This window comes from Rana temporaria, chromosome 13 (genome assembly GCF_905171775.1).
Source record: "Rana temporaria chromosome 13, aRanTem1.1, whole genome shotgun sequence".
Lineage (NCBI taxonomy): Eukaryota > Metazoa > Chordata > Amphibia > Anura > Ranidae > Rana > Rana temporaria.
Window position 1 is genome coordinate 94305292 of NC_053501.1, and position 25585 is coordinate 94330876.

Below are 25585 nucleotides of genomic sequence, written 5' to 3' on the forward strand. Positions count from 1 at the left end.
TGGGAACTACATCTGTGCGGCAGGACGCACTCTACGTATTAGAGACTTCAAGGAGGTGTGAATTACTGGGCGTACCGCAATGCATACTGGGAGATGTAGTTCTTACATGAACGAGCGCCGCAAACCAGGAAGTGAATGAGAGAACAGAAACTAGAATGCCGGAGGTGATATAGATGAAGGAATTTAATAGGAATTTACTCGTTTTTTAACAGAATCATTACACTATTCTATCTGTCTACCTTGCAGACATTAAAAGGTTAGAGGAAATGAAGGCTTATGTGATAGGGGGACAACTGTTAGGGATAAGTGATAGCTTGGACGAAGGGGGTGCTAAATGTGTGCATAAAGTCAACTTTGTGTGTTTGTATTTATTTACACGGAGTATAACTAGAAATCACAACTTCAGTAAATCAGTTCAAAACACAAAAAATATACTTGTGGTTTTCCTTCTAAAAAAGCATCCCTCTCAGTGAAGTACATGGTTTAGGAAAACAGGTAAACAGCTAGAAGGGTCCAAGGCCCAATGATACTGAAACTAGATGATTTTGGTAGCAATTGAGGTGCTCCCCACAGTAAGTGGGTCTTCTGGAGAAGCTGGGTGCTATTAGGCTCCTGCCCAGCTGCCCGCATGCCAGTTCTGACAGTGGAGGGCCTATTATCTGGCTGCATATCCCTTGCCCAGCTAACTCTGCTGAAAGAGGGAGGCATAATTAGTCAGGTTGAAAAAAGACACAAGTCCATCTAGTTCAACCAATAAAAGGGGGGGGGGGGAATCATACATTTCCATATATATAATCCCATACCCATAGTTGATCCAGAGGAAGGCAAAAAAAACAGAAAAGCTTGATCCAATTTGCTGCAGCAGGGGAAAAATCTCCTTCCTGATCTACTGAGAGGAAATTGGGTATTTCCTGGATCTGAAGCAGAGAAACCACTGAGCATGTTCGGCATTTAGGGAGTTGGTGGGAAAAGGAAATAAAGGAGCCTCTACCTGCATCTGAGTATGGTGAGAAAATAGGCACTTTTTTAACAAGTTACATTAGTCTCGGTGACTGCATAAAGATACATTTAGGTAATTTACTATCAATATTTGGTATAAACTTACCAGGACGAGTCTGCTTGTTTGGATGCTTTTTACACACGCTTCCCCGTCTTTTGGCAAGGATGATCTGATGTATCACTAGGAGAAGGACCGCAAAGCCTAATCCCACATACAGGACAATATAACACTGACTTTGGTCATTTTGATCATCTTGAAAAGTAAAGACGGATGAGGTTAGTGAAGTTCAGTGCTATAGATGATGCACTACAACACCAATGCGTTTAAAGAGTTTTTGGATTAGCATACAAAAAAATATTTAAAAAAAAAACATAAGTTAGAGGTATAAGTGACAAGATTGCCATATTTATCAGCACAAATCTATTTAAAAATATAAAGGTCAAAAATATACTGTTTTTACATAAAACAGCATATTTATGGATAGCAGGTAAATATGGCAATTTGAAGGGCTTAGAATTATGTACATTTGCTGGCCGTTCACCACCATGATAGTGAAAATCATTGTCAGTTCCTAAAAGCAGAACCTAACATACCCAATTAGGGTTTAAGAACAATGGGCCAGATTCACAGAAAAAGTATGCCGGAGTATCTGCTGATAAATTTGCTGCGTCGTATCTTTATTTGTAATTCACAAACAAAGATACGACGGCTTTTGGCTAAGATCCGACAGGCGTACGGCTTCGTACGCCTTCGGATCTTAGGATGCAATACTTCGGCGACTGCTGGGTGGAGTTTGCCGTTTTGTCGTTTTCCGCGTTGGGTATGCAAATTAGCTGTTTACGGCGATCCACAAAGGTACGCGCTTTCGTCGCATTCTCTTACGTCGTCGCTAGTCGTTTTTTCCCGTCGCAAACTTAAGCCTGCTATTTCATGGCTTAGATTTAGACCAGCCATGTTAAAGTATGGCTGTCGTTCCCGCGTCAAATTTCAATTTTTTTTGGCGTAAGACGTCTGGGAATACGAAAGGACGTAACGCACGTCATCGTTCAAAAAACACGTCGAGGCGCCGTAATTTTGCGCAAAGCACGGCGGGAAATTTCCTAATGGAGCATGCGCAGAACGTTCGGCGCGGGAACGCGCCTAATTTAAATGGTACACGCCCCATTTGAATTAGGCTTTACGCTAGGCCGCCGCAAGTTTACACGCAAGTGCTTTGTGAATCAAGCACTTACGATGAAAACTTGCAGCGGAGTAATGTAAAGGGGATACATTACACCGCCGTAATTATTTGTGAATCTAGCCCAATATTCTTATTTTTAAAGTACATTGGGCCATTTCTGAATAGGAACACATAATAAAGTTGACAATTACCCACGTCCAAACCCATATGGGGACCTATGGCTGTAATACCCACTATACATAAGACAAATATAACTGTGCCCTGAATTTCTATTCTCAGAATAGTAAATCCAGATATGCTGCAAATTATTTGAATCAGGTGATCACACAGATAGCAAATGTGCCAGATATCTGCAATGACTGGGCTAGCCATTCAGTAGGGTATAACTAGAAAATAGTCACAGAGCCAGTCACTTACCATTTTATAAACATGACCCAAGGGAAGCTTCTCTCAAACAGGGTTCTGTGGAACTCTAAGGTTCCTTTTGAGGTTTCAACCTCTTCTAACATGAAAGAAGGCGAGTTTCCCACCGACACTAAAGATCTTTTTAGCAATCTGTGAGGGGGGAAATGCTTCCAACTGACCACAAATGTAAAGTCCATGTTTCCCACTGACTTCCAAACTAGTGTACCATGAGCTGTAGCTATAGTAATTATTACAATTGTTCTCTAAGACCAGAAAATTATTTCAAGGGTTCTTTCATGTTAGAAGAGGTTGAGAGGGGCAGCCTGAAGGCATAGGGTACAGTATGTATGTGCACTATGTATTCGGTATATACACAGTACTTTAATTTGACAAAACAGTATAAACATATTGAAAAATAAAGTTTATAAATGGGTTTTAAATAAACACTTAAACACTTTTAGCAAAAAAGTGGAACATATTTAATTTAATTATATTTTGGAGATATACATATAAAACACAACAGTGTAAAGTGAATCTCGTTTTTGCTTGTGCAAAGTAGGGAAAAGATAAAGGAGCTCATTTACTATAGGCAAAATGGCTATTTACTTTGCAAGGACATTTTCCTCATAGCTTTATGAATGGTGGAGTTCTTCTGACTTTCCTCATCCGGTCATGTGCAAGCAAAATGTTTTATTTTATTTTTCCATTTTCCTTGCACATAATCGGGTGTTCTTTTCAAAGTCAAATTTCACTACATTCATTAAGTTCTGGGGAAAGCTATTTTGCAAAATCAACAGCTTGTTTGCCTTTAGCATACCATCCTTAAAATGTTAGTCATAATGGCTGTGAAGGTTTTTTTCTACTTCTCATAAAGGGTCAGATTATAGCTAGGTAGTCAATTTCAATTGGACTTGTTCTGTAATGTTGAAGGCATTTTTAGGACTTATCGAAGTGGCTTCCTTAGTTCTGTGGAAAGTTACTTGGTGGGTAGCGAAAGGTCGTCCACATCACAGAACAGGTCCAGTTAAATTTAGCTTACTTCTACTAGCTACCTTTGCAAGATTTATAATTATAATTTGTTATCCTCATTGGGGGCATTCCTGTTTCTTATGGGACTGTTTTGTGTTTTCCTGTTCCCCGTGCAGTCACAGGGACATGACGTGATGTTAAAACTTACCAACTGGATCACAAACAGTAATACAAATTGAACAGAAGCATTTATACTCTTCCCAAATCTATCCAAAACGACCACGTATTTGTTTTATTTTAAATACTTTGCTTGCACCATGAATAATAGATACTTTGGTTAAATATATATAGCCAACTACAATATAAATTTTTACAAGCACAGACTCAATTTTCATTTATATTTTATCAGTGGTTGCTGGCATTTACACCCAAGTTCAACTGTCAGGGAAGATATAGGTATGTTCCAAGTTCTTAATTGGAAACCATCTCAAATCACAATACTTTATAGCTACTGTACACTACTGTACACAAACTTACCCTTGCAATGGGGCTACCTTCACACTTCAAGGGTTAAATGCTTTTTTTGTCTAGGGTGCCTTTTAATGCTTTTTTACTTACCTTATCCCCATGCTCCCGCAGACTCCATCCTCTCCATGCAACTGTCCTTGAATCTTCGTCTCTTTGATACTCTGTCCATTGGTCGCACTCTGGCATCATCAGGTACAATGCAAAACCATGAGTCCAATATTGTAAGTGAGGATGTTGAGGTTTAGCCACAACTCATTGAATTGAAGGTAAGAGGAGAGCATTGACTGCCGGGGGGGGGGGGGGGGTATAAGGAGTAAGGTAAGTAAAGTAAAACTGCTTTGTTTTAAATTAGTATTTAACCTTGCAGTTGCAGAGTGAGCCCCACTACAAGGGTAGTTTTAAATTTAGATTTACAGTATTTAAAAAAAATTGGGATAGAATGGGGAAGGGGAAGACAACACCATTATTTTTTAGACATGTGCACTGTTGAAAAATTTGTTTTTCATTTTATTCGTTATTTTTTTTTGTTTCATTTTTTCCGGGTCATTTGTTATGATTGCAATTCGTAAATTCGAACATTCGTAAATTCAAAAATTCGAAATTCATAATTTAGTAAATTCGAAAATTCATAATTTTGTAAATTCAAAAATTTGTAAATTCGAACACCCGAAAATAAGAAAGAAAATCCGAAAATTCTAAATAATTAACTAACTAATAATAACTAACTATCAAATTGTAGGTATTGTAATTTCCTTTCCTAACGAATGCCGCATCAAGACTGATGGAACGGAACTAATTAATAATAATAAAATGTTTTTAATATTGATTTATTTTTTAATTCATTAAGTTCCATTCGTTTAAATGCAAAGTAATTCCGGATAAGTTGGAACTTTGGGTAAATTCTACTACAGGATTTGAATTGCTCACCAGTAGATTTTGATCCAAGAAATACTGCCTCCTATCATATGAGAAGTAATAGTGGCCTCCCCATGGCCCAAGGCTCCATGAATGGGAGTGCTTTAGAATATGCAAGTTCTGGCCAACTTAGCCGGGACCCCTATCAGTGGGGCTTTCACAGGCCCGGTCAGGGCATCAAGCGTCCTGTAGACCAAAGAGAGGAATTGGAGGAAGGGGAAGGGTACGAACAAAAAAGAAAAAAAAAACATAGCTGGGGCAGGGATTTTAATAATTATCTCTAAACTTTGAGCGATTCAGAGAATGCTCGATAAAGGTCTCAAAATTGCACCTCTATGTGGGCTCAACAAGTTTGAGACCTATATGGATGTGCATAAATGTATACAGAAGCTTAACCTCAAGTGCTATATGCTCTCCAACCCCATTAACCGCTTGAGGATCGCCACCCGACGATATACGTCGACAAAATGGCACGGCTGGGCACAAGGGCGTACATGTACGTCCCCTTTAATATCCCAGTCGTGGGTCGCGAGCCCGCCACCGGTGGCGCGCTCGCAACCCGGTCCTCTTCTCCGTGACTGTCCCTGCGTGAACAGCGGACCCGATCGCCGCTGGTGTCCCACGATTGGGTCACAGAGAGGTAGAACAGGGAGAGGTAAGCATAAACAACCCTTTCCCCGTGCTTCCTAGTGAGCCTGTCACTGATCGTCTGTTCCCTGTCATAGGGAACGACGATCAGTGATGTCACACACCCAGCCACACCCCCCACAGTAAGAATCACACATTAGGGCACACTTAACCCCTACAGCGCCTGCTCCTGGTTAACCCCTTCACTGCCAGTTTTTTTTTTTTACAGTAACCAGTGCATTTTTATAGAACTGTTCGCTGTAAAATTGACAATGGTCCCAAAATAGTGTCAAAAGTGTCTGATGTGTCCGCTATAATGTCGCGATAAAAAACGCTGATCGCCGCCATTACAATAAAAAAAATTATTAATAAAAATGCAATACAACTATCCCCTATTTGGTAGACGCTATAAATTTTGCGCAAACCAATCAATAAACGCTTATTGCGATTTTTATTTTACCAAAAATTAGTAGAAGAATACGTATCAGCCTAAACTGAGGAATAAAATGTTTTTTTATATATTTTTTGGGGATATTTATTATAGCAAAAAGTAAAAAATATAAAAAAAAAATTCAAAATGTTTGCTTTATTTTTGTTTATAGTGCAAAAAAAAAAAAACGCAGAGGTGATCAAATACCACCAAAACAAAGCTCTATTTGTGGGGAAAAAAAGACGCTGATTTTGTTTGGAAGCCACGTCACACGACCGCGCAATTGTCAGTTAAAGCGATGCAGTGCAGAATCGCAAAAAGTGCTCTGGTCTTTAAGCTGCATAATGGTCCGGGGCTTTAAGTGGTTAAAGACACTAGATTAGTCTCTACAGACTATGTACATTCAGGGCTTTCAAATGCCTCTTTGTTTAATCCACCTGGGGCTTTGGCCCCTTTCGATAAATGTTTTGTGCTGGCGTTCTAATTGGTCCTCGGTCCGCCTATTACCAGTTAGTAGGCGGTCCTGTGTACTCACCACCCTGAGTGACACAATGGTGTTATGCTTTACGTCACTGCCATGCTATGTGCATGTGCAAATGGATGGATGTTTAGATAAGGACACTCCATCTCCCACGCCATCAGTCACGTGATTGATGCTGTGACATCACACGTATGTGCCTGTCTATCGCACACAGGTAATATAAAGACCTAGACATGTGCAGAACAGAAATTTTCATATTTTTTTGTTCCGTTTCGTCTGCACAACAAAAAAATTCATATTTTTTTGTTCCGTTTCGTCTCGTTCCGTAATTTCGTAAGACTCAAGTTTTCCTATTCGGATCCGTTCGTATTTCGTAAGATGCAAGTTTTCCTATTCGGACCCGTTCGTATTTTCGTAACAGTTTTATTTTCGTTTATACTGAATTCGAAATTCGTAATTTTGTTAGATAATAATTTTCGTTTAATGGATTCGTAATTTTGCACTTTTGTAAATACATAGCAACACGCCGCTAATCCATATTAAGATATACTTTCTCTTAAGCCCCGTACACACGGTCTGACTTTTTGCCAACAAACGTCAAAATTAGCGTTTTCCAAAAAATCCGACCGTGTACACGCTCTATCGGACTAACTTTTTCGGTTTCAAAAGTCCGGCCAACTCCCTTCAGACAAAAATTCACGGAAAAGTTTGTTTGAAGTCCGATCGTGTGTACGAGGCTTTACACTGTACAATGTGACAAAGCACAAAAGAGATACGCTGATTGGCTAAGATATTAAGTAATCACTCACTAACTACACTGCCCAGTGCCCATTCGAAAGAACGATACAAGTACACAAATTTACGAACAGACAAAGAAACGGATTTACAAAACACACAAATGAAAATACGAACATATGAATGAAAATACGAACAGACAAAGGATTTAAAATACGGAATGCAAATCGTTCATTATAGATGTCATTTTCGTTCTTTTGCTTTTTCGGTGTTTCGTATTTTAGTAAGATTGTCCAATCATACGTTTGTATTTTCGCTTGTTCGTCATTTTGCTTATTCATACTTCAATAATTTTCGTATTTTGGTTCTTTCAGCTTTTCGGATGTTCGAATTGATACGAATGTACGAAAACTAACAAATTTGTACGAAAATCCATTTGTTACGAATGGGAACGCACATGTCTATAAAGACCCATTTGGCATCTTGAGTCGCCACGGGGTCAGCTTGGGGAGCCAGTTTGGAGGCACAGCGTTTAAGAGGTAAAATGCCATATGGCATGTATAAGACCATCTATAATTGTAATGCCTATGGACTTTTTGGAATGTGTGAGACTGGTTCAGGCCTACCCATATTAATCATTATTATATTTTTTATACTTCCCTTTCTCTTGAGGACTTTATGGACTTGTTTTTATTTTAGAAACCTGCATATGAACTTCAAGGTAATAAGGGAAATGTTTGCATGAGTTTAAAAGTATAGCAGTTAACAATCTGTGACTGATTTTTCTTTCTTTGCTTTTTTATATGTTGTAGCTTTTAAGCTGATCTTAAAACACACCAAATATGAGTGTTAACTATTTTACTCCAGCTATACTATCTGAGTATGCTGTGCACTTCAGGCTCCCAAGAGCTCTAGCTTTATGCTTCATGCACATGTAAGTGTTATTATTAGTAAGAATAGATCCATAAGAACTATATAATATATACTATCCTATTGTAACATATTAAGTTTAATAAGTTGATAGGTTGTAACAATAAAAGTATAAATTAATATTAAATAGTAAAGTATGTAATATCTATTATATTTATTACATGTTCATACAATCATATTTTATCTTTTTTTTATATTAACACTCTAAACTCTTTACAATTGAAGTTAAAACTATCTTTTTCCTGTTAGGATCTTTTTCTTTGTAACACACGTGTGACGTGAATGTTGAGGTTGCCCCGGTACATTACAACCAGTGTCCCCCGCCCTTAGGGGAGGGGCACACTGTAGCTCTAGGAGAGGTCTCCCGAACACTCGGAGGTACTAGTCCAGTTTTTCTGTGAAACAATAATTTTTTGTATTTTCTTTCTTGTTATTTAAATATATTAAATATTTCAAATTCATACTAGATTGTGCTGGTATACAGCGATGATTTAATATGAGGTGAGTTTCTCTCCTCGGTTGCTGTTTGTATGGATATATGTTTATGTTTATTTTCCGTAATTTGTAGATTCAATAATGTACGTGTGTCCCTGAAGAAGCCTTAACCAGGTGAAACCTGTAGAACTGTCAGCATAGGACATTTAAGGAAATAGGGCACTGGTGTAATGTGCTCTCTCTCCTATTCTTTTTAAATGTTTTTCTGTTTTTGTATAATAAAATTTGATGTTTTAACAGTATATGTATTTTTCAAAAATGTTCTTGTATGCACAAAGTTATCCTAAATTTAATGATTCAACGAGCACCTTGAAAATCTCATACCATACCCCTACAGATAGTTGTCACCATGAGTTTTGGCTCAATTCTATCTCAAAAAGTCAGTATATTTGTATTATAAATATAATATAAATATAATATATATATGGAAAGGTTTCTTCACAGTAAGAGCTGTGAAAATGTGGAACAGACTGCCTCCAGACGTGGTTCTGGCCAGCTCAGTAGATTGCTTTAAGAAAGGCCTGGATTCTTTCCTAAATGTACATAATATAACTGAGTACTAAGATTTGTAGGTAAAGTTGACCCAGGGTAAATCCCATTGCCTCTCGGGGGATCAGGAAGGAATTTTTTCCCCTGCTGTAGCAAATTGGATCATGCTCTGCTGTTTTTTTTTGCCTTCCTCTCGATCAACTGTGGGTATGGAGTTGGGTATATGGGATTGTACTGTGTTTTTTATTTTGTTTGTTTATTTTTTTGTGGTTGAACTGGATGGACTTGTGTCTTTTTTCAACCTGACTAACTATGTAACTATGTAATATAAATAATGATCCAGTATTGCATACTGTTTTACCGGATATGCCTCAGGTCATCTATAGAGGAGCTTCCTCACTTAAGAACAGACTGGCACCAGGGGTCATGAACCCCCTAGTTATTAAGAGAGGTTTCTCTGAAAATCTAACTGTTTTTTTACCAGTATAGGAGGGGTTGAATTTGTTCATTAAGTGGGTGTACACATAGGTGTACCCAAAAATTTGTTTCATTAACAACATTAAAAGATTTTGAAATCGAGCCATTCATCACATGCTCTATGGAGGGGGTCGTTTATTTACTGCAGTGCCCTTGTGGGCTCCAATATGTGGGCAGAACTAAGCAACCCCTCTCTGTACGCCTTAACAAGCACATTGCCAATATCAAAAACGGCTTTCCAAATTACTCAGTTTCCAAACAGTATCTTCTGGCCCACAATAAGGATCCTTCTATGACTATGTTTTTAGCTATAGATAAGTGGAGAGGCAGCTCCCTTGTGAGAAGCATTTCTAGGCTTGAAATTTCCTGGATACACAAAATAAAATGCTACACATCATTTGGTTTACATGTAGATGTGGACGTGAACGCGTTTATAGACAATTCTTAAATGGTTTCCAAACTAATGTTCGCATGCCTTTGAATTTTATTTTATCATTTTTGGTGTAAACTCGCTGTGGGTCAGCAATAAAAACACTTCTGGTGTGAATGAATGACTTGTATAGCGCTACACATGCAAACTGAATCGCCTCTAGGCGAGGGGGTAAGAGAGGCAATTATTTGCCTTGCAATATTGTTTAATTCCCTTCATCCAATTTTTATTTTATTTCTGAAGGAAGTTAACCATCAATGGTTCCTTCAGTCTGGACCATAATGGTTTGTGGTCCTAAATTACTAACTAGTTTTTGATTTTTATTTATTTTTTTATTATATTTTTAAAATACAGGTTTTTGATATTTTTTCTGTATTATATAACATGGGTCTATTAAAAAAAGTTATAACATTTATTAAATCTACTGGGTCAGAATACCAAATCTGGTTTTTACTCAATATTTTTGGTATTTCCATCCCCTTTTTTATATATTACTATATTCTATAGACTATTGTTCTCATCCTTATATTAGCAATTACACAGGTTTTCTCTCTCCTTTTTTCCATTTTTCATATATATGCTTTTAATATGTTTTTTTTTTATGCCATATTGATTACTGTTTTTTCCTTGTAAGTGTTCAGCCAAGTTCTAATATGGCGTTTTTGTTTTTTGCCAGTTTCCCGCGCAGCCAATGAAGTGTTTTCAGTTATGATCCACATCGAGGCTTGGTTTATTGGTATGTGTATTTAACGCGATACGTCAGTGCGACGCCCGTACCCCAGGACGACTTTATTTTATGGTGAAACGTGCATCGGGTGGACTTGACGTACTGACATCATTGCATCTCTGTGTCTCTGAGCGAATGCTGGCCGGCTACTGTTTTGCTGTTCTTTTATCTTCCACACTGTAAGTGTGTTTTTAACTACTTAAATGTTACACACCGGGTTCACACTATGGAAAGTTCCTCTCTCATTTTTTGGGTGATATCCGAGTTCTATGTATGATTGCTGCACGGTCATGTTCTTCCAGTTATTGCCTTCATCTTCCTGGAATAGCAGGGTGATGATGGTATGGTTTCAATAAATTCTGTTTATTTGTTCAGTTTAGAGGCATAAGATTAATTTATCTTCCTGGTCATCTTGGAGCTGAGATCTCGGGAATCCCGGAAAAGGCCCTGGCTGGGTTTAGCCGCAAGCCTAAAACACTTGCTTTTTGGTAAGCGTACATTTCAGTCGGTGTTCGGTGCACTGTTGGTGGTGGTGGATCAGGCACTAATTTGAAGATCTTCTAAAAATATGTGTGTGATTACAGACTATTTATATACCTTGAAGTAATTTGACCACTGGACACTTCACTGTGTTTGTTTTTCTTCAATTCATCAGGGTTTGATTTTTTGCTTTTCACCATATAGTTATTGTTTCATTCAATGATTTGGATGCTAATAATCATTAAGTTATTGGTTTAATAATTTTTATCAAGTTAGTCACTGTTTTTTTAGCGTGGCTATCACTTTCCCCCACATGTCTATTATTATTTTATTTTTTTTGTGAAATAGAGGAAGGCTAAAACCTCTTTAGATTTTTATTTTTGTGTGTGTTCCTATTGCAGATTTCCTCTCGCTTTCTGTATGTGAAAACAATTGTCTGAAATACAGAGTCCTGGTTGTAAAATGTTTTCTAATCCTTCACAACTTTATAAAAAAAAAAAAGATTTTGGTTTCACATGTATTTTAACCACTTGCTGACCGCCCACCATAGATATACTGTGGCAGGGCACCGCTCTGCACCAGATCATGTACCTAGTACATAATCTGACACTTCCAGGACTGGAGCGTGCACGCGCTGCCTGTGACCCCGCTGATCGGCAGGTACTGTGGACTCGATGTCCGCCGGCACCTGCCGATCCTTCGGTATGAGGAAAATGGTGAACAGGACAGAAGGCATGGACCCTGTGTCCCTAGTACAAGCACCTCCCCCAAAGTTAGAAAACGCCAAAGTTATGCACATATTTAACCCTTTGATCACCCCTGATGTTAATCCTTTCCCAGCCAGTGTCATTAGTACAGTGACAGTGCATATTTTTTAGCAATGATCACTATATTAGTGCCACTGGTCCCCCAAAAAGTGTCAAAAGTGTCAGTTAGTGTCCGACTGTTCACCACAATATCGCAGTCCTGCTATAAGTTGCTGATCATTGCCATTACTAGTAAAAAAAAAAGATCTCATAGTTTGTAGACGTAATCAATATATGCTTACTGTGATTTTTTTACCAAAAATATGTAACAGAATACATATTGGCCTAAGTTCATTAGGAAATTCGATTTTTTCAATTTTTGTATTGGATATATTTTATAGCAGAAAGTAAAAAATATTGTTTTTTTTTCAAAATTGTCAGAACTTTTTTGTTTAGAGCGCAACAAATAAAAACCGCAGAGGTGATCAGATACCACTAAAAGAAAGCTCTATTTGTGGGGGAAAAAAACCGCATACATTTTATTTTGGTACAGCGTTGCACGACCGTGTAATTGTCAGTTAAAGTAACGCAGTGCTGTATCGCAAAAAATGCTCTGGTTAAAGCGGGGGTTCAACCTAAAAAATTTTTTTTTTTTTTACCATGCCATCCAGCATACTAGCGTGAGCTACAGTATGCCTTTATTTTATTTTTTTGCACCATACTCACAGTTTAATCCCTTGGTTAAGTTTCAGACTCCCCACGGGGAGAAGGCGTTCCTAGGCAGAGGGGAACATGATTGACGGCCGGCTATGGCGCGTTACGCTTCCCGAAAATAGCCAAAATAGGACTTGGCTCTTCACGGCGCCTGCGCAGTCAGCTCCTAGTCTGTGTGCAGGCGCATATAGCGCCGTGAAGAGCTGAGTCCTACTCCGGCTATTTTCGGGAAGCGTGAATCGCCATAGCCGGCCGTCAATCATGTTCCCCTCTGCATAGGAACGCCCATTCCCCGCGGGTGTCTGAAATTTAACTAGGGGATTAAACTGGGTACGGCGCAAAAAAATAAATAAAGGCATACTTTAGCTAACGCTAGTATGCTGAATAGCAAGGTAGAAACTTGTTTTTTAGGGTGAACCTCCGCTTTAATGTAAACCCTCTCCTATACCCAGTGAAGTGAACAGTCTTAGATGATACACAAAGATGAAACAAATGTCACTACATACGTTTTACTTGTATATCTGCTGTCTTTCCCTTTCTACACTCTTTGGAAAGTGCAGATCGTGTTAGAAATCTTGTTTCCTCTTTCAGAAGTAGGTGGGGAGTCTGGGTTTACATTGTGTGAGAGCTGATTGGAGCAAAGGGACCCTTCCACATAGACAGAGGAACAAAGGAACATGCAGAGCTGTAGTCTAAATAGACAAGTTCTTTGCTTTATCTACCTCTAAGCTGTCTCCCCAACACAAATTTTTCAGAAGTGACTCATGCTGGAAAACAGAGGAACAGAGCAGGAGAAAGAGATAGCACTTAGGGCTTTGGAAAGAGATAAGTAAACACTACAAGATGTATGTGCCTAGGTCAGATTTTATGAATGGGGTTTACAACCACTTTAGTATACTCTTGGTTACCCTAATGATTGTCAAAAAATAAAGTTTAGCAACAAACAAATATTTTAAAATATCTGTGGCAAAAACTTCTTCAATACTTACCTTCTGTTGTTAGATATTTAGATACAGTGGAATAATGGGCAGAGATATTTCTGCCTTCTTGTAGGTTTTTAATGTAACAGATAGCTTTTTCAACATCACTCGTGGGTAGAAAAATCAGATTTCTCAAACTGCCATCTGGATCAAGCGTTAGCCAACCGTCAAGTTCTTTTTCATCGATAGACCACTTAAGCAGACTCCATTTGTTGGACCAGTTAAGTGCAATACACAGTAATACCATTGTCCCAGAATCTGCATTTTGTTGTGCGACTGGAGCAAGTAAGGTTAGCGTGGGCTCTTCTTGGTTAGGATCTGTGAAAAGGGCCACAAACACATTTGCTACTGAGACAACATGATAGGTACCAGTTGATGTGTCATATTAAAACTTCCCCAAATACCCAATGTGTAATTATATATTGGCAATATAGAAGAAAAACAATGAAACAATAATATATACAGTAGGTGGAAATGTGTATATTGCTGGGATTCCCTGATTTTGACTAACAAAAATCTCAAATTTATTAATAATATTAGTAGTTGTCATTTCCATTTTTTTTTATCAACCCTACACTCAGGAACCTGCTGCTGCTTGTTCACAATGAGAAAGTTATAAAAGTTGACTTTAGAGTCCATAATATAATTTGTATTACTATTTAACATACTGTACAGGGGATCATTTATGAATACAGTAATTATCTGCCTAGCCTTTACTCACTTTAAATGAATAACGATGATCAACTCAAAATAATTTAAAGACAGTAAAATATACCCAATTATAATTCAGCCCTGTAGTGAATATTGTTTCATTGTATTATTTTTGTATCTAATTGTTAAGGATTGGTTTGTACTATTCTGGGAACATAAAGTGCTACAACAGTTAATGTGAAAAAAATATGCATATTATTTCACAGGAAACAACATTTAAATGTTTCTATTTTTTCAATAAGTTTTTATTGGATTTTTACAACTACATAGTATAGAATACATAACATAGTGAAAGTGCATTCAACTTTGTAGTCCTAACAGTACATTGGAACACAAGTTACATAATGCAGTAAATATATCTGAATCTGTCGTTAACAGATAGTATTTATGATGTCATACAGACCACGAGAGGTCAGTGCATTAATTTTTTTTCTGCAAAACTGATAATTCAGTGAAGTTGAAGGAAAGACAGTAAGAAACAGTACAAAGATTAAAAGTAACAATAGTAATTGCAGTTAGATACTATATTTGAGACTTCCTTGTAAGTTTATCAAACATTGACGTTAGGTCAAGAGCTGGAGATTTTTTTGTACCATTCTGTCCACGGTTGTCAGAATTTGTTAGCAATTAGGTATCTACCTACACTGGATGCAAAAAGTAATTCATAGGTACCATGAGTGTTAATCAGTTGGATAGTTTCCTGGCTATCAGGGGTCTTGTGGTCTTTCCAGTGCCTGACCAGGTTAAGTCGGGCTGTCAAAAGGATGTGGGATATCAATATCCTCAGAGGTGAAGGAACAGAATCCTCCTCCAATGATAAAAGTGCCATACCTAGTGTTGGCATTTATTGTGAGTCTTAGGACGTGCATTATGAGGTTAAATACTAGGTGCCAGTATTGGGTTATAATAGGGCAAGACCACAGAAGATGTATTAAAGTTCCTGGCTCCCCACAATTTCTCCAGCACAAGTGGGGAAAAAATCTGGATATGCGATGTGGGATAATATACCAACGTAACATCTTATGGCAGTTAAAGGAGTTGTAAAGTTAAAAAAAAACAATCCCTAAATAGCTTCCTTTACATTAGTGCAGTCCTCCTTCACTTACCTCATCCTTCCATTTTGCTTTTAAATGTCCTTATTTCTTCTGAGATATCCTCACTTCCTGTTCTTCTGTCTGTAACTCCACACAGTAATGTGACACTTTCTCCCTGGTGTGGAGAAAGCCTCTTGAGGGGGGAGGGGGCGAGCAGGAGGGTCAGGACGCTATCTACTTTGCAGATAGAGAAAGGAGCTGTGTGTTAGTGGGCGTCCTGACACTCCTGCTCGCCCCCTCCCCCCCTCAAGGGGCTTTCTCCACACCAGGGAGAAAGCCTTGCATTAAAGACAGAAGAACAGGAAGTGGGGGTTTCTCAGAAGAAATAAGGACATTTAAAAGCAAAATGGAAGGATGAGATAAGTGAAGGAGGACTGCACTAAGGTAAAGGAAGCTATTTAGAGATTTTTTTTTTTTACCTTTACAAGACCCTATTTACTTACCCTGACTCTTCGAAAAATCCCGCGCCGTGAACGCACAGGCTTCTCGACCGGCTTCTCGGCTCATTCATTGGTTGATTGAAAGCAGCGCAGCCATTGGCTCATGCTGCTGTCAATCATATCCAATGACGTGGTGCTATGGGGGGGGGGCGAGTCATACAGTGATTGGTTTGTACTATTCTGGGAACATAAAATAGTAATGCTTTGATTCTAGTTTTTAAGTGAAAAAGTGTACTGGCATAGAGCAGTGTTTCTCTACTCCAGTCCTCAAGGTGCCTCAACAGGTCATGTTTTCAGGCATTCCACTATTTTGCACAGGTGATTTGATCAGTCGTTACCTTAGTAATTTTCACAGCTGTTTTATCTGAGGGAAATCCTCAAACCGTGACCTGTTAGGGCACCTTGAGGACTGGAGTTGAGCAACACTGGCATAGAGGCTAGTAAATCAAATGGGGTAGAAGGGAAAGTAATGCTAATTTGTTGGCATCATGAGAATTCAAGTACAGGCAGATATTTCCCACTTTAAATTGTGATGGCAAAAACTTTCAAGCAGTTAAACAAGAAAAATGTATACATACCTTTATGAATTCAGTTATTTTTGGAAATTTTGGACTTCTTTGCCCTGCAGTTTATCACTAATATTGTCCTAAATTTTTACATTACTCCATTAAACTCATTATTGTTTGAAATGTAAATCAAGTGACAGCACTGCATTTAAAGACAGAATGATAAAATAAAATTCCCTTCTCGTTTAAGTACAGTAGAAGTCTCCTTTTCCTTTCCCCTTCTCTCTGTTCTATTTTCTTCTTCTTCTGTCTTCTCTTTTTCAACAGATAACCCATATATAGAATTATGATCAGTAATGTGATCATAATACAATCAGGTGCCAACATTTCAGAACCTTTTTTTATAGTTTATTTTCAGCATCAACAATTTTCAATGTGATTATGGTGCCAGCATCAGAGCAATGGTGCAATTTTCATTATAATAACAATGAAGTTTGTATTGAGGGTTGGAATGTTAGGCTAAGTTTAAGGGTTAGATTTAGGATTTGGATTAAGATAAGAATTTGGGGATTTACAAATATATTTTAGGCTTACAGTGAAAATAAGAAACAATGTTTGCAGTGATTCCAATAAAAAAATTGGATAGAGAAGGGAAGGACTATAACACCTGCAAAGTGTTTGTCTGTTTCCCTGTTGGGGAGATTGGTTACAACTGTCTATGAGGTAAGTTACTGTCTCTCACTTTTTAAAGTTTTCATCTCTGGCACAGGAAGTGGAAGGAAAGCTCTTCAATGGGACACAGGAAGCAAAAAAAAAAAAAACTGTCAAGGGCTTTACCTTTCCTAATGTTAACTAAATTGAAAAACGTTTGGCTATATACACATATTGGGCCAGATTCACGTAGGAGAGCGTATCTTTAGTTGGGCGTAGCGTATCCTATTTACGCTACGCCGCCGCAACTTAGACAGGCAAATGCAGTATTCACAAAGCACTTGCTCCGTAAGTTGCAGGGGCGTAGTGTAAATCGGCCGGCGTAAGCCCGCCTAATTCAAATGTGGAAGAGGTGGGTGTGTTTTATTAAAATGAGCCGTGACCCCATGCAAATGAAGCGCCGATCGTACGGCGCATGCGCAGGCAGAATACCGCGCAGAATACCGCGCAGAGATATGACGGCGCAACTTTTAAATTGCATGGTGTATCAACAGATACGCCAGCATAACTCGATCGTGAATCTGGCCCTATATGTCTTACAATTAGATTATGGTTGTGGTTAAGATAAGGTTAGGCATAAATTATGTATGAGTTTTAGGTTTTTGGGAGTTATGCATTAGCTTTTTGGGGGTATACTTAAATAAATGTCTATGAAGCCAGTGTGTTCAAACAACTGCAGAAATGTTATTACACTAAAAACGCATCAGAGACACTGGCAATAGACATGAATTCCTTCAGAGAAGGTTATTATCAGAAGGTACTTGGTGTTTTCGACTACTATTTTTGTCTTTGTGAACATTTAATAAAAATATTTTTTTATTAAAAAGCATTTAGGAAGCTCCCAGGGAGATGTAATTTTTTTGTCACCTTTTGAAGTTCCAACCAACCATATACTATATCTCTTGTGAGTATTGCCATGGCTGGGCTTATTGGTCCTCTGTATAGTAGTTGAAAGATTGAGGGCCTGAGGGTAAGATTTTGCTAAAATAATAATTGTTATGCTAGTCAGGCAATGTGTATTGAGTAGAACGTGATCTCTTACCTGTAACAATTAATGTGTTGGCCGCATAAAAGGTCTGGTCCAGTCCGGGCTCAGAGCAGTAATATACTCCGGAATCAGATCTCTCCGCATTTTTAATCTCTACAGCAAGCTGTTTTTCTTTGCACTTTGGTACAATTCTTTCTGATGGTGATGATGGTGCTGATGATAAGCATGTGCTTCGTGCCACATCCTGTAACCCTCCATCTTCCTTTTCTTTATACCACTGCCAGTTAGCATAGCTTTTGTCTGAAGTCTTATTACAAATAATGGTGACTGCTTCTCCAGCTTTCACAAATTGGACATGAGGAAACTTCTGGGCAAGTTCACTTGTGAGTACACCTGGAAGATGACATGAAACATACGACAGTTTACTCATTGTATCATTCCATGTGATCAAGAAGCAATCATACAATCTGATGCTAAATGTTCTAGTGATAAAGAGGAATAATTCTAATCCACAGGCCAAATCCCTAAATATAATTTTTAACATAAACCCTTCTATTTAACCCTTAAACCCTAAATACGCCTTTTAACATAAGATAACCCAATAAACACTAAAAACTAAATATAATAATTTTTCACTAAGAAAAGAGTTATCACAATGAGAAATGTACCAATAAGAATCTTTTAGCCAGTGCAAGTAAGGCCGAGTACTCACGACCAAACATGTTCGCTCGAAATGTCCGACGGGCTGTTTCCGGCGTACAAGGCTGTTTTTTCATTTGGCCCGCTGGCTTGTACACACCAGCGGACGATATTTCCCTGCGGACCTGAACGCGTGCACGTAATCCACGTTTGACGTCACTATAAAGGGAAAGGCCAAAGTCAATGGCGACGCCCTCTGTTCCGCTTTTGCTAGTTACGGCTTTGCTCGTGTTAGTGAAGGTTTGGTTAGAGCTGATTCGCGCTTCTCGGTCTCCAGGCTTTAGCAGGTAGTATTTTCTCGTTCAGTGCGTGTGCTTGTGGGTACGTAGTTGGCATTCGGGTACAGGCGTGCAGTTCGTTCTGCTTAGCAGATTCGTACTGTGCGTTCGTATCTGTGTGTCGTGCGTTCTTTGCAGGTACCGCTGGATTTGATTGTGCTTTCTGTTGGAGTGTGTTCTTGACTGACCAGCCGGCCGGTTTGAAGCCATGATGGAGCAGCAGCGTCAATTTTCGCGAGTTGGTGCTGTTTATGGGATGGCTGCTGGATATGTTCATTATTCCAGTACTTTGGCCAGAAACAGGGGGCGGAGGCGTTTCTGGACCAAGAATTGGTTGCGCCAGCGTGACCAGTTCTCTCATATGCCTCTGCTTAGGGAACTCCAGGAGAATAATCCTAATGACTATAGGAATTTTCTCCGCATGACGGACCCCGTATTCAACAGTCTGCTGGAACTTCTGTCCCCCTATATCACGAGGCAGGACACTGTGATGCGCCAAGCCATCACGGCCGAGCAGAGGCTTATTGCCACGTTGCGGTACCTGGCGACTGGGAGGAGCCTGCAGGACCTCAAGTTCTCGACAGGCATCTCTCCGCAGGCGCTTGGGGTCATCATACCGGACACGTGTGCTGCCATCATTAAAGTTATGCACGAGGAGTATATGAAGGTAAGTTTCCTCATTTTAACCTCACAATGTGTCTTTAATAATGTGGCAAACTAACTTTTTATTTTATTTCCCAGATATGCTGTGTGTTTAACTAACGTTCCCTTTTCTCACTATGCATGTTGATATCAGCTTTTACATGTTCTTTTTATTTTGGCCTACCTGCATATTTTGATCTTACCCAATATTAACCTGTCCAGCATGCTATCTTCGGGCCAACCCCCACCATGCCACTTTTTTTTTTTTTTCTAAAAACAGTTTAAACACCCCCCACCCCCCCTTCAAAGTGTTTTTGTCCCCATCAGAGGGCTGTGGAGTCTCTTATTAATTAAGTGGGCCTATCTATTTGTGCCCCGAAATTCTCCCTTCATAATTTGCAAATGCTATTTTAAAAATGTAAAGTTGCACAAGGATGCTTGTATGATTATGTTTGCAATGTTTATGTGCCAAAGTACTAAATCTCTTTTTTTGTTTGTCCCCACAGCTACCCTCCACACCACAGGAATGGCAGTCTGTGGCTTCCCAATTTGCCGAGCGGTGGGATTTTCCAAACTGCGGTGGAGCAATAGATGGGAAACACGTCCGCATTGTGCCCCCACCCCACTCGGGGTCCTACTATTATAATTACAAGGGTTATCATAGTATCGTGTTGATGGCGGTGGTGTCGGCACAGTATGAGTTTCTATATGTGGACGTGGGGAAGAACGGCCGGATGTCAGATGGGGGAGTGTTCGCACGGACTGATTTCTATGATCGTCGCCAAACTGGTGGTCTGGCATTGCCACCAGATGAAGATAATGTGGAAGGACTTCCGTTTGTGTTCCTAGCGGACGAGGCTTTCGGCCTTGGACCTCACCTAATGCGGCCTTTTCCCCAGAGGACCCTCACCTCAGAGAGGAGTGTGTTCAATTTTCGGTTGTCCAGGGCTCGGAGGGTAGTCGAGAATGCCTTTGGGATCCTCAGCAACCGGTTCCGCCTGTTCCTGACATCGATACATTTGGCGGAATATAAATTGAACACCATTATATTTGCCTGCTGCATTTTGCACAATTTTCTACGCAGGCACTCCCAGACGTACCTAGCCTCCATGGGCTCTGAGGCAGGACTACCCTCAGAGAACATTCCTGGCCTGGACACTGGTCGCGCTGGCTTGGCCCCCCAATCTGCTCGTGAGGTACGCGACAAATATGTTGAGTACTTCATGGGTCGGGGGGCCATTGCTATGCCAGATCATATTTCTTTCTAATTCGGCCCCCAAAGAAAGGAATATTCTCACAACTAATAAATAATTAGACCATTGGACTTTATACAGTTGTTTGTCATTACTGCTTTTTCTCTATTTTTCTGTCTTCCAGGTTATCTCCAAAAATAGTGCACTTCTAGTGCCAAATTTACTTACTCAGATGTATTAACTAACCACATTTGCACATTATTCACTCATCTACTAACTGGGTATTCAGTCTAGAAATAAGAAGCCACTCATTTTTCTGCTTTTGATGTCACATTTAATTTTTTTTTTTTTAGTCATTTTTTAACAAGAAATGTGTATTTTTAGGCAGAAAACATTTCCTGCAAATTTTTGTAACAAAATATTGGCTTTTAATTATTTATTTTTTTGTCTTTATTGACAGTGATTAGCAATAATACTGATCGAAACACAATGTAAGAATAATTTCACTGAAACTATACGCAAGAATTTTTGGGCTTGTCTCCTATATATCTATCTCTAGAGATATATATATATATATATATATATATATATATATATATATATATATATATATATACACACTTCTAAACCAAATTTTTTTAGACTTTGGTTCAAAATTAAAGTTCTTATTTAGTTTGGTTTTCAATAACCCAGACTAATTTATGTATAAATTTTTTGGGTTATTTTTTATTTTCTAATTTTTTTTTGGGTATTTGTTTCGAAGACATTTATTTACATTTAGAAATGTTTGTGTATTGTTTTTATACAAAACATTTTTTGGCTTTGTATTTGTTTGTGTCTAATTTTTTAAACAAGATTTTAACACAACACAAATTTTTTTAGTATTTTTAGAAAAATTAGTTAACTTCTTTCTTTAGGTGAGATTTCTTGTTCGTTTTGTGATCTGAAACTGGAAACATTTACAAACCAAAAAAGATCAACACCAAACAAAAATTTAAAAAAAGAACAGCAGTCAGTCATATGGATGGTGTGCTTTCACACTGGAACACGCCAAAATTTCTAAATGCACACATTCAGTGAAAACTCGCTAAATGTCATTGGTTAAACAGACAAATGGCCACATGTGCTATCTGACATCATGGGTGATCAATGTCTGTGTTTTGTGGGAGCAAACCCTTCCTCTCAACTACTTGAGGATCGAGGAGGGGTTTGTACCCACAAAGCACAGACAATAGATAGTCTGTGATGGCAGATAGCACATATTGGCACAGTGTGTGTGCATTTAGAAATGTTGGCGTATTATAAAGTACAAAAATTAAAAAGGGTTTTGTGGGCGGGGGATGGGCGGGGGATGGGCTTCTGTGGTTCAGTCTTTGACACGGCCCATCATGTCAATGATATTTTTGTAATTTTGTTCGATGACTAGCATCCTTTGTCGCATGTTCTCCATTTCCGTGCTACACTCTGAAATGACATTTCGCACATTCTGCTCCATGACTAGCATCCTTTCCCGCATAATGTCCATTTCCGTGCTGCACTCCATTAGTTGCTGTACAATTATAGAAGCACTTGCACGTGAAAAATGTGCTACACCATCTTCATCCCCTAAAAAGAAACAAATTGGCATTCAAAATATATAAATAATTTCCAGCCTATCTGCATATGTTTGGCCCTATTAATATAGGGGTGACACTGACCTGATGGCCTGATAATTTCAACATCCCCAATTTCTTCATCTTCTATCACTCCTCCTTCTTCCACCACCTCCCCATCATCTTCTATCACTCCTCCTTCTTCCACCACCTCCCCATCATCTTCGACTCCTCCTTCATCCATCAATCCACCTTCTTGCAATTCGCCAAATTGTTCTTCCGCCACTTGCCCTTCATCTGCTATAAATTCTAAGTCCAAAATAACTTCTTCCTCCTCTCTTCCTTCCTCCTTTCTTCCTTCCTCTTCTCCTTCCACATCCTCTTCTCCTTCCACATCCTCTTCTCCTTCCACATCCTCTTCTCCTTCCACATCCTCTTCTCCTTCCACATCCTCTTCTCCTTCCACATCCTCCTCTCTTCCTTCCCCAGCCTCCTCCTGCTCAACATGTGGAGGTGTTTGATTTTGCGGGTGTCTGGCCCTCTCTGCCTCCTCCAATTGCTGGCGTCTTCTTTCCCCTATAAGAAATAATAAAAAACAAAAGGGATACTCATCAGCACACAGATATTGGATATCATAAATCGCACACATTGCATAGACGATACATTTATGATGATTTTTGGTTGTTTATTCTTTCAGCAATCCTCCATTTTTGGCGTAGTTCTAGGCCAAGCTCTGATCCTGCCCCTTTTTTGCAAAGAAGTGACACACATGGATGTCCCCCCAAAACATTAATTCTCGTCGACCCTCCAAATAAATATCCTTTGATTTTTGAGACACAGGTGCTTTGCATTTCAAGATGTTAAAACATCATCTTTATTTGCATTTTGGAGAATGAATCTTGTTTGCCTGTCACATTCACTCAATTTAATTTCTGTGATTTTGCTATTCAACAATGTTGGAAAACCAAGTTTGGGGCCAGTCAGCCATGTCCAGGTGTGTTGTTCCTGGAGTAACGTCACATTTTTGCAAAACAATGTCATATTACGCGTGTTTACTATTTCACAAAATTTGGTAAGGGTTGTTATTTGACATAAACACAATACAGTATGTACACGTGTTCAAAAGTACAAGCAGGCCAAGGAGGCAGATGTGAAAAAATACATGTCAACACATTATTGCAGACATTCCCCCCCCCCTTAAATAATATGGACTTACTTTTACGCAGAATTTTGAGGATCTTCTTCATGTGATGTGGCTCCCTCAATTTTAAATCGGACCAACGCTTCCGTAGTTGCTCCTTTGACCTGGTGACACCAAACATTCTCCTCATTCTCCTTGCCACCTTGTCCATTATGTGTGACTTTCTACGGTTCGGTGTTTTGTAGGGCCCACATTCACCATCATAATCCTTCCTCCTCATGATGTAAACCAACTCCACCATTTCTTCGAACGCCATATTAGTGGCTTTATATCTTTTAGGCCTGGATCGGGACGGTCCTGCCTCTGTCCCTTCACTTGCGCCATGAGAGCTCCGTGCCCGCTCGTGTGACATCGCCATCTTTCCTTCCCACAGAGATTAGGGGCGTGGAAACGAGGAAATGTCCCGTCAGGGGCGGAGATGAGGGCGGGGATTCTTGCATATGCGGAGTGTCGCGAATGCCAACAACGTATTGACGTAGGTTACGCGGAGAATATTCGCGCGATTCCAGAACCTACACAGTTAACGCCATATTTACTTTTTCAATTGATTAGGGGCATGGCAAAGGTGACGAGGGCGGCGTTTCATACATACGCGGAGTGGATAAAAGGCGCTTGACGTGATTACGTAGGTTACGTGTTAATTCAGCGAGCGTAAGAAACGAGGATTTTGAGAGAGGCAGGTAAGAAATTTAAACATGGGATCAGCAGCGGGCTCTAAAATGTAGAGCCATGGGATGGGGGTTTGGTCTGTTGGTTGCACAGTTTAATTAAGCTATTATGTCTCTTGGATACCAGAATGTGATTTTCGTACCCAAATGCTTTTGTAGACATCACAAAATAGAGAGGTCAAAAATGCTGTGACTCATTATCAATTATGTAGGGTGTATTCAGATCAGGCCAAGTATTGTTCTGTGTTGGTTGGACAGAGGTCATTAGGAAGTTTCTTTCATGTAATCAATGCTGAGGGGCAGGATATCTACACATGCAATAGTGCCTTGATGAATGCTGTCATTTGTAATAATTGTGTATGGTTGTAGATTTCTATTATTTCCTGCAATGTAACCAAAGGGGCGGCATGTATAAAAAAAATGTTAGCTAAAACCAACCAATGGGGCAGAGCTGGCCAGCATTTTCTAAACAAGAGACACTGTGTTTGTATTTCTATATAGGTACTACTTTTTAAACAACATATTCTATCAATGTAAATGCTGAGGCTTTTTTTAATTGTGTTTTTGGTTTCTTTTTATTTTTTCAATCTAGAATAAAAAAGAGTAAATCATAATTTCCCAATGGATCTCCTGCAGACCCAAGAGATTATCCAGCACTTGCTGGATAAATTTAGGGAAATGCCCATCCTGTGGGATTCAAAGCAGCCCACCTACCACAATAAGGACGTACGAGCGGCAGCACTTGAACAGCTAGCAGCATACATGAGGACATGGGTGCCAGAATGCAGTGCCAACATGGTGAAGGATAAACTTGCCAACCTCAGGGGCACATATAGGAGAGCGTACAAAGCTCACCAAAAGCAGCTAAGATCTGGAGCAGCAGCAAGACCACCAAAGGAACCCAAGCTGTGGTATTACAGCCAGATGTCATTTTTGCGGGATCAACTGGAAGGCAGGCCATCAATGTCAAGTCTGAATCCCAACCTTTCCTCCATGCTACCTCCCAGCGGGACTTCCCCAGATCACCACAGCCCTGCAGAGTCAGATGAAGAGGGCCTGGCTGACAGAGAGGCAGATCTGCGCCTCTACGATGATGAGGTATAGTAGTTTCATAACTATTTATG

General features: G+C 39.4%; 1 protein-coding gene across 1 annotated transcript in view; it reads right to left on the reverse strand.

Moving 5' to 3' along the window:
- LOC120920504 overlaps nt 1-25585 on the reverse strand; it is a 36193-nt gene that overhangs the window by 5199 nt on the left and 5409 nt on the right. Inside the window, exons 2-4 of the mRNA XM_040332621.1 lie at nt 18243-18581; nt 13748-14056; nt 1106-1252 (exon numbers count right to left, since the gene is read on the reverse strand). Coding sequence (XP_040188555.1) covers nt 1106-1252; nt 13748-14056; nt 18243-18581 — 795 coding nt within the window. The remainder of the gene's footprint in view (nt 1-1105; nt 1253-13747; nt 14057-18242; nt 18582-25585) is intronic.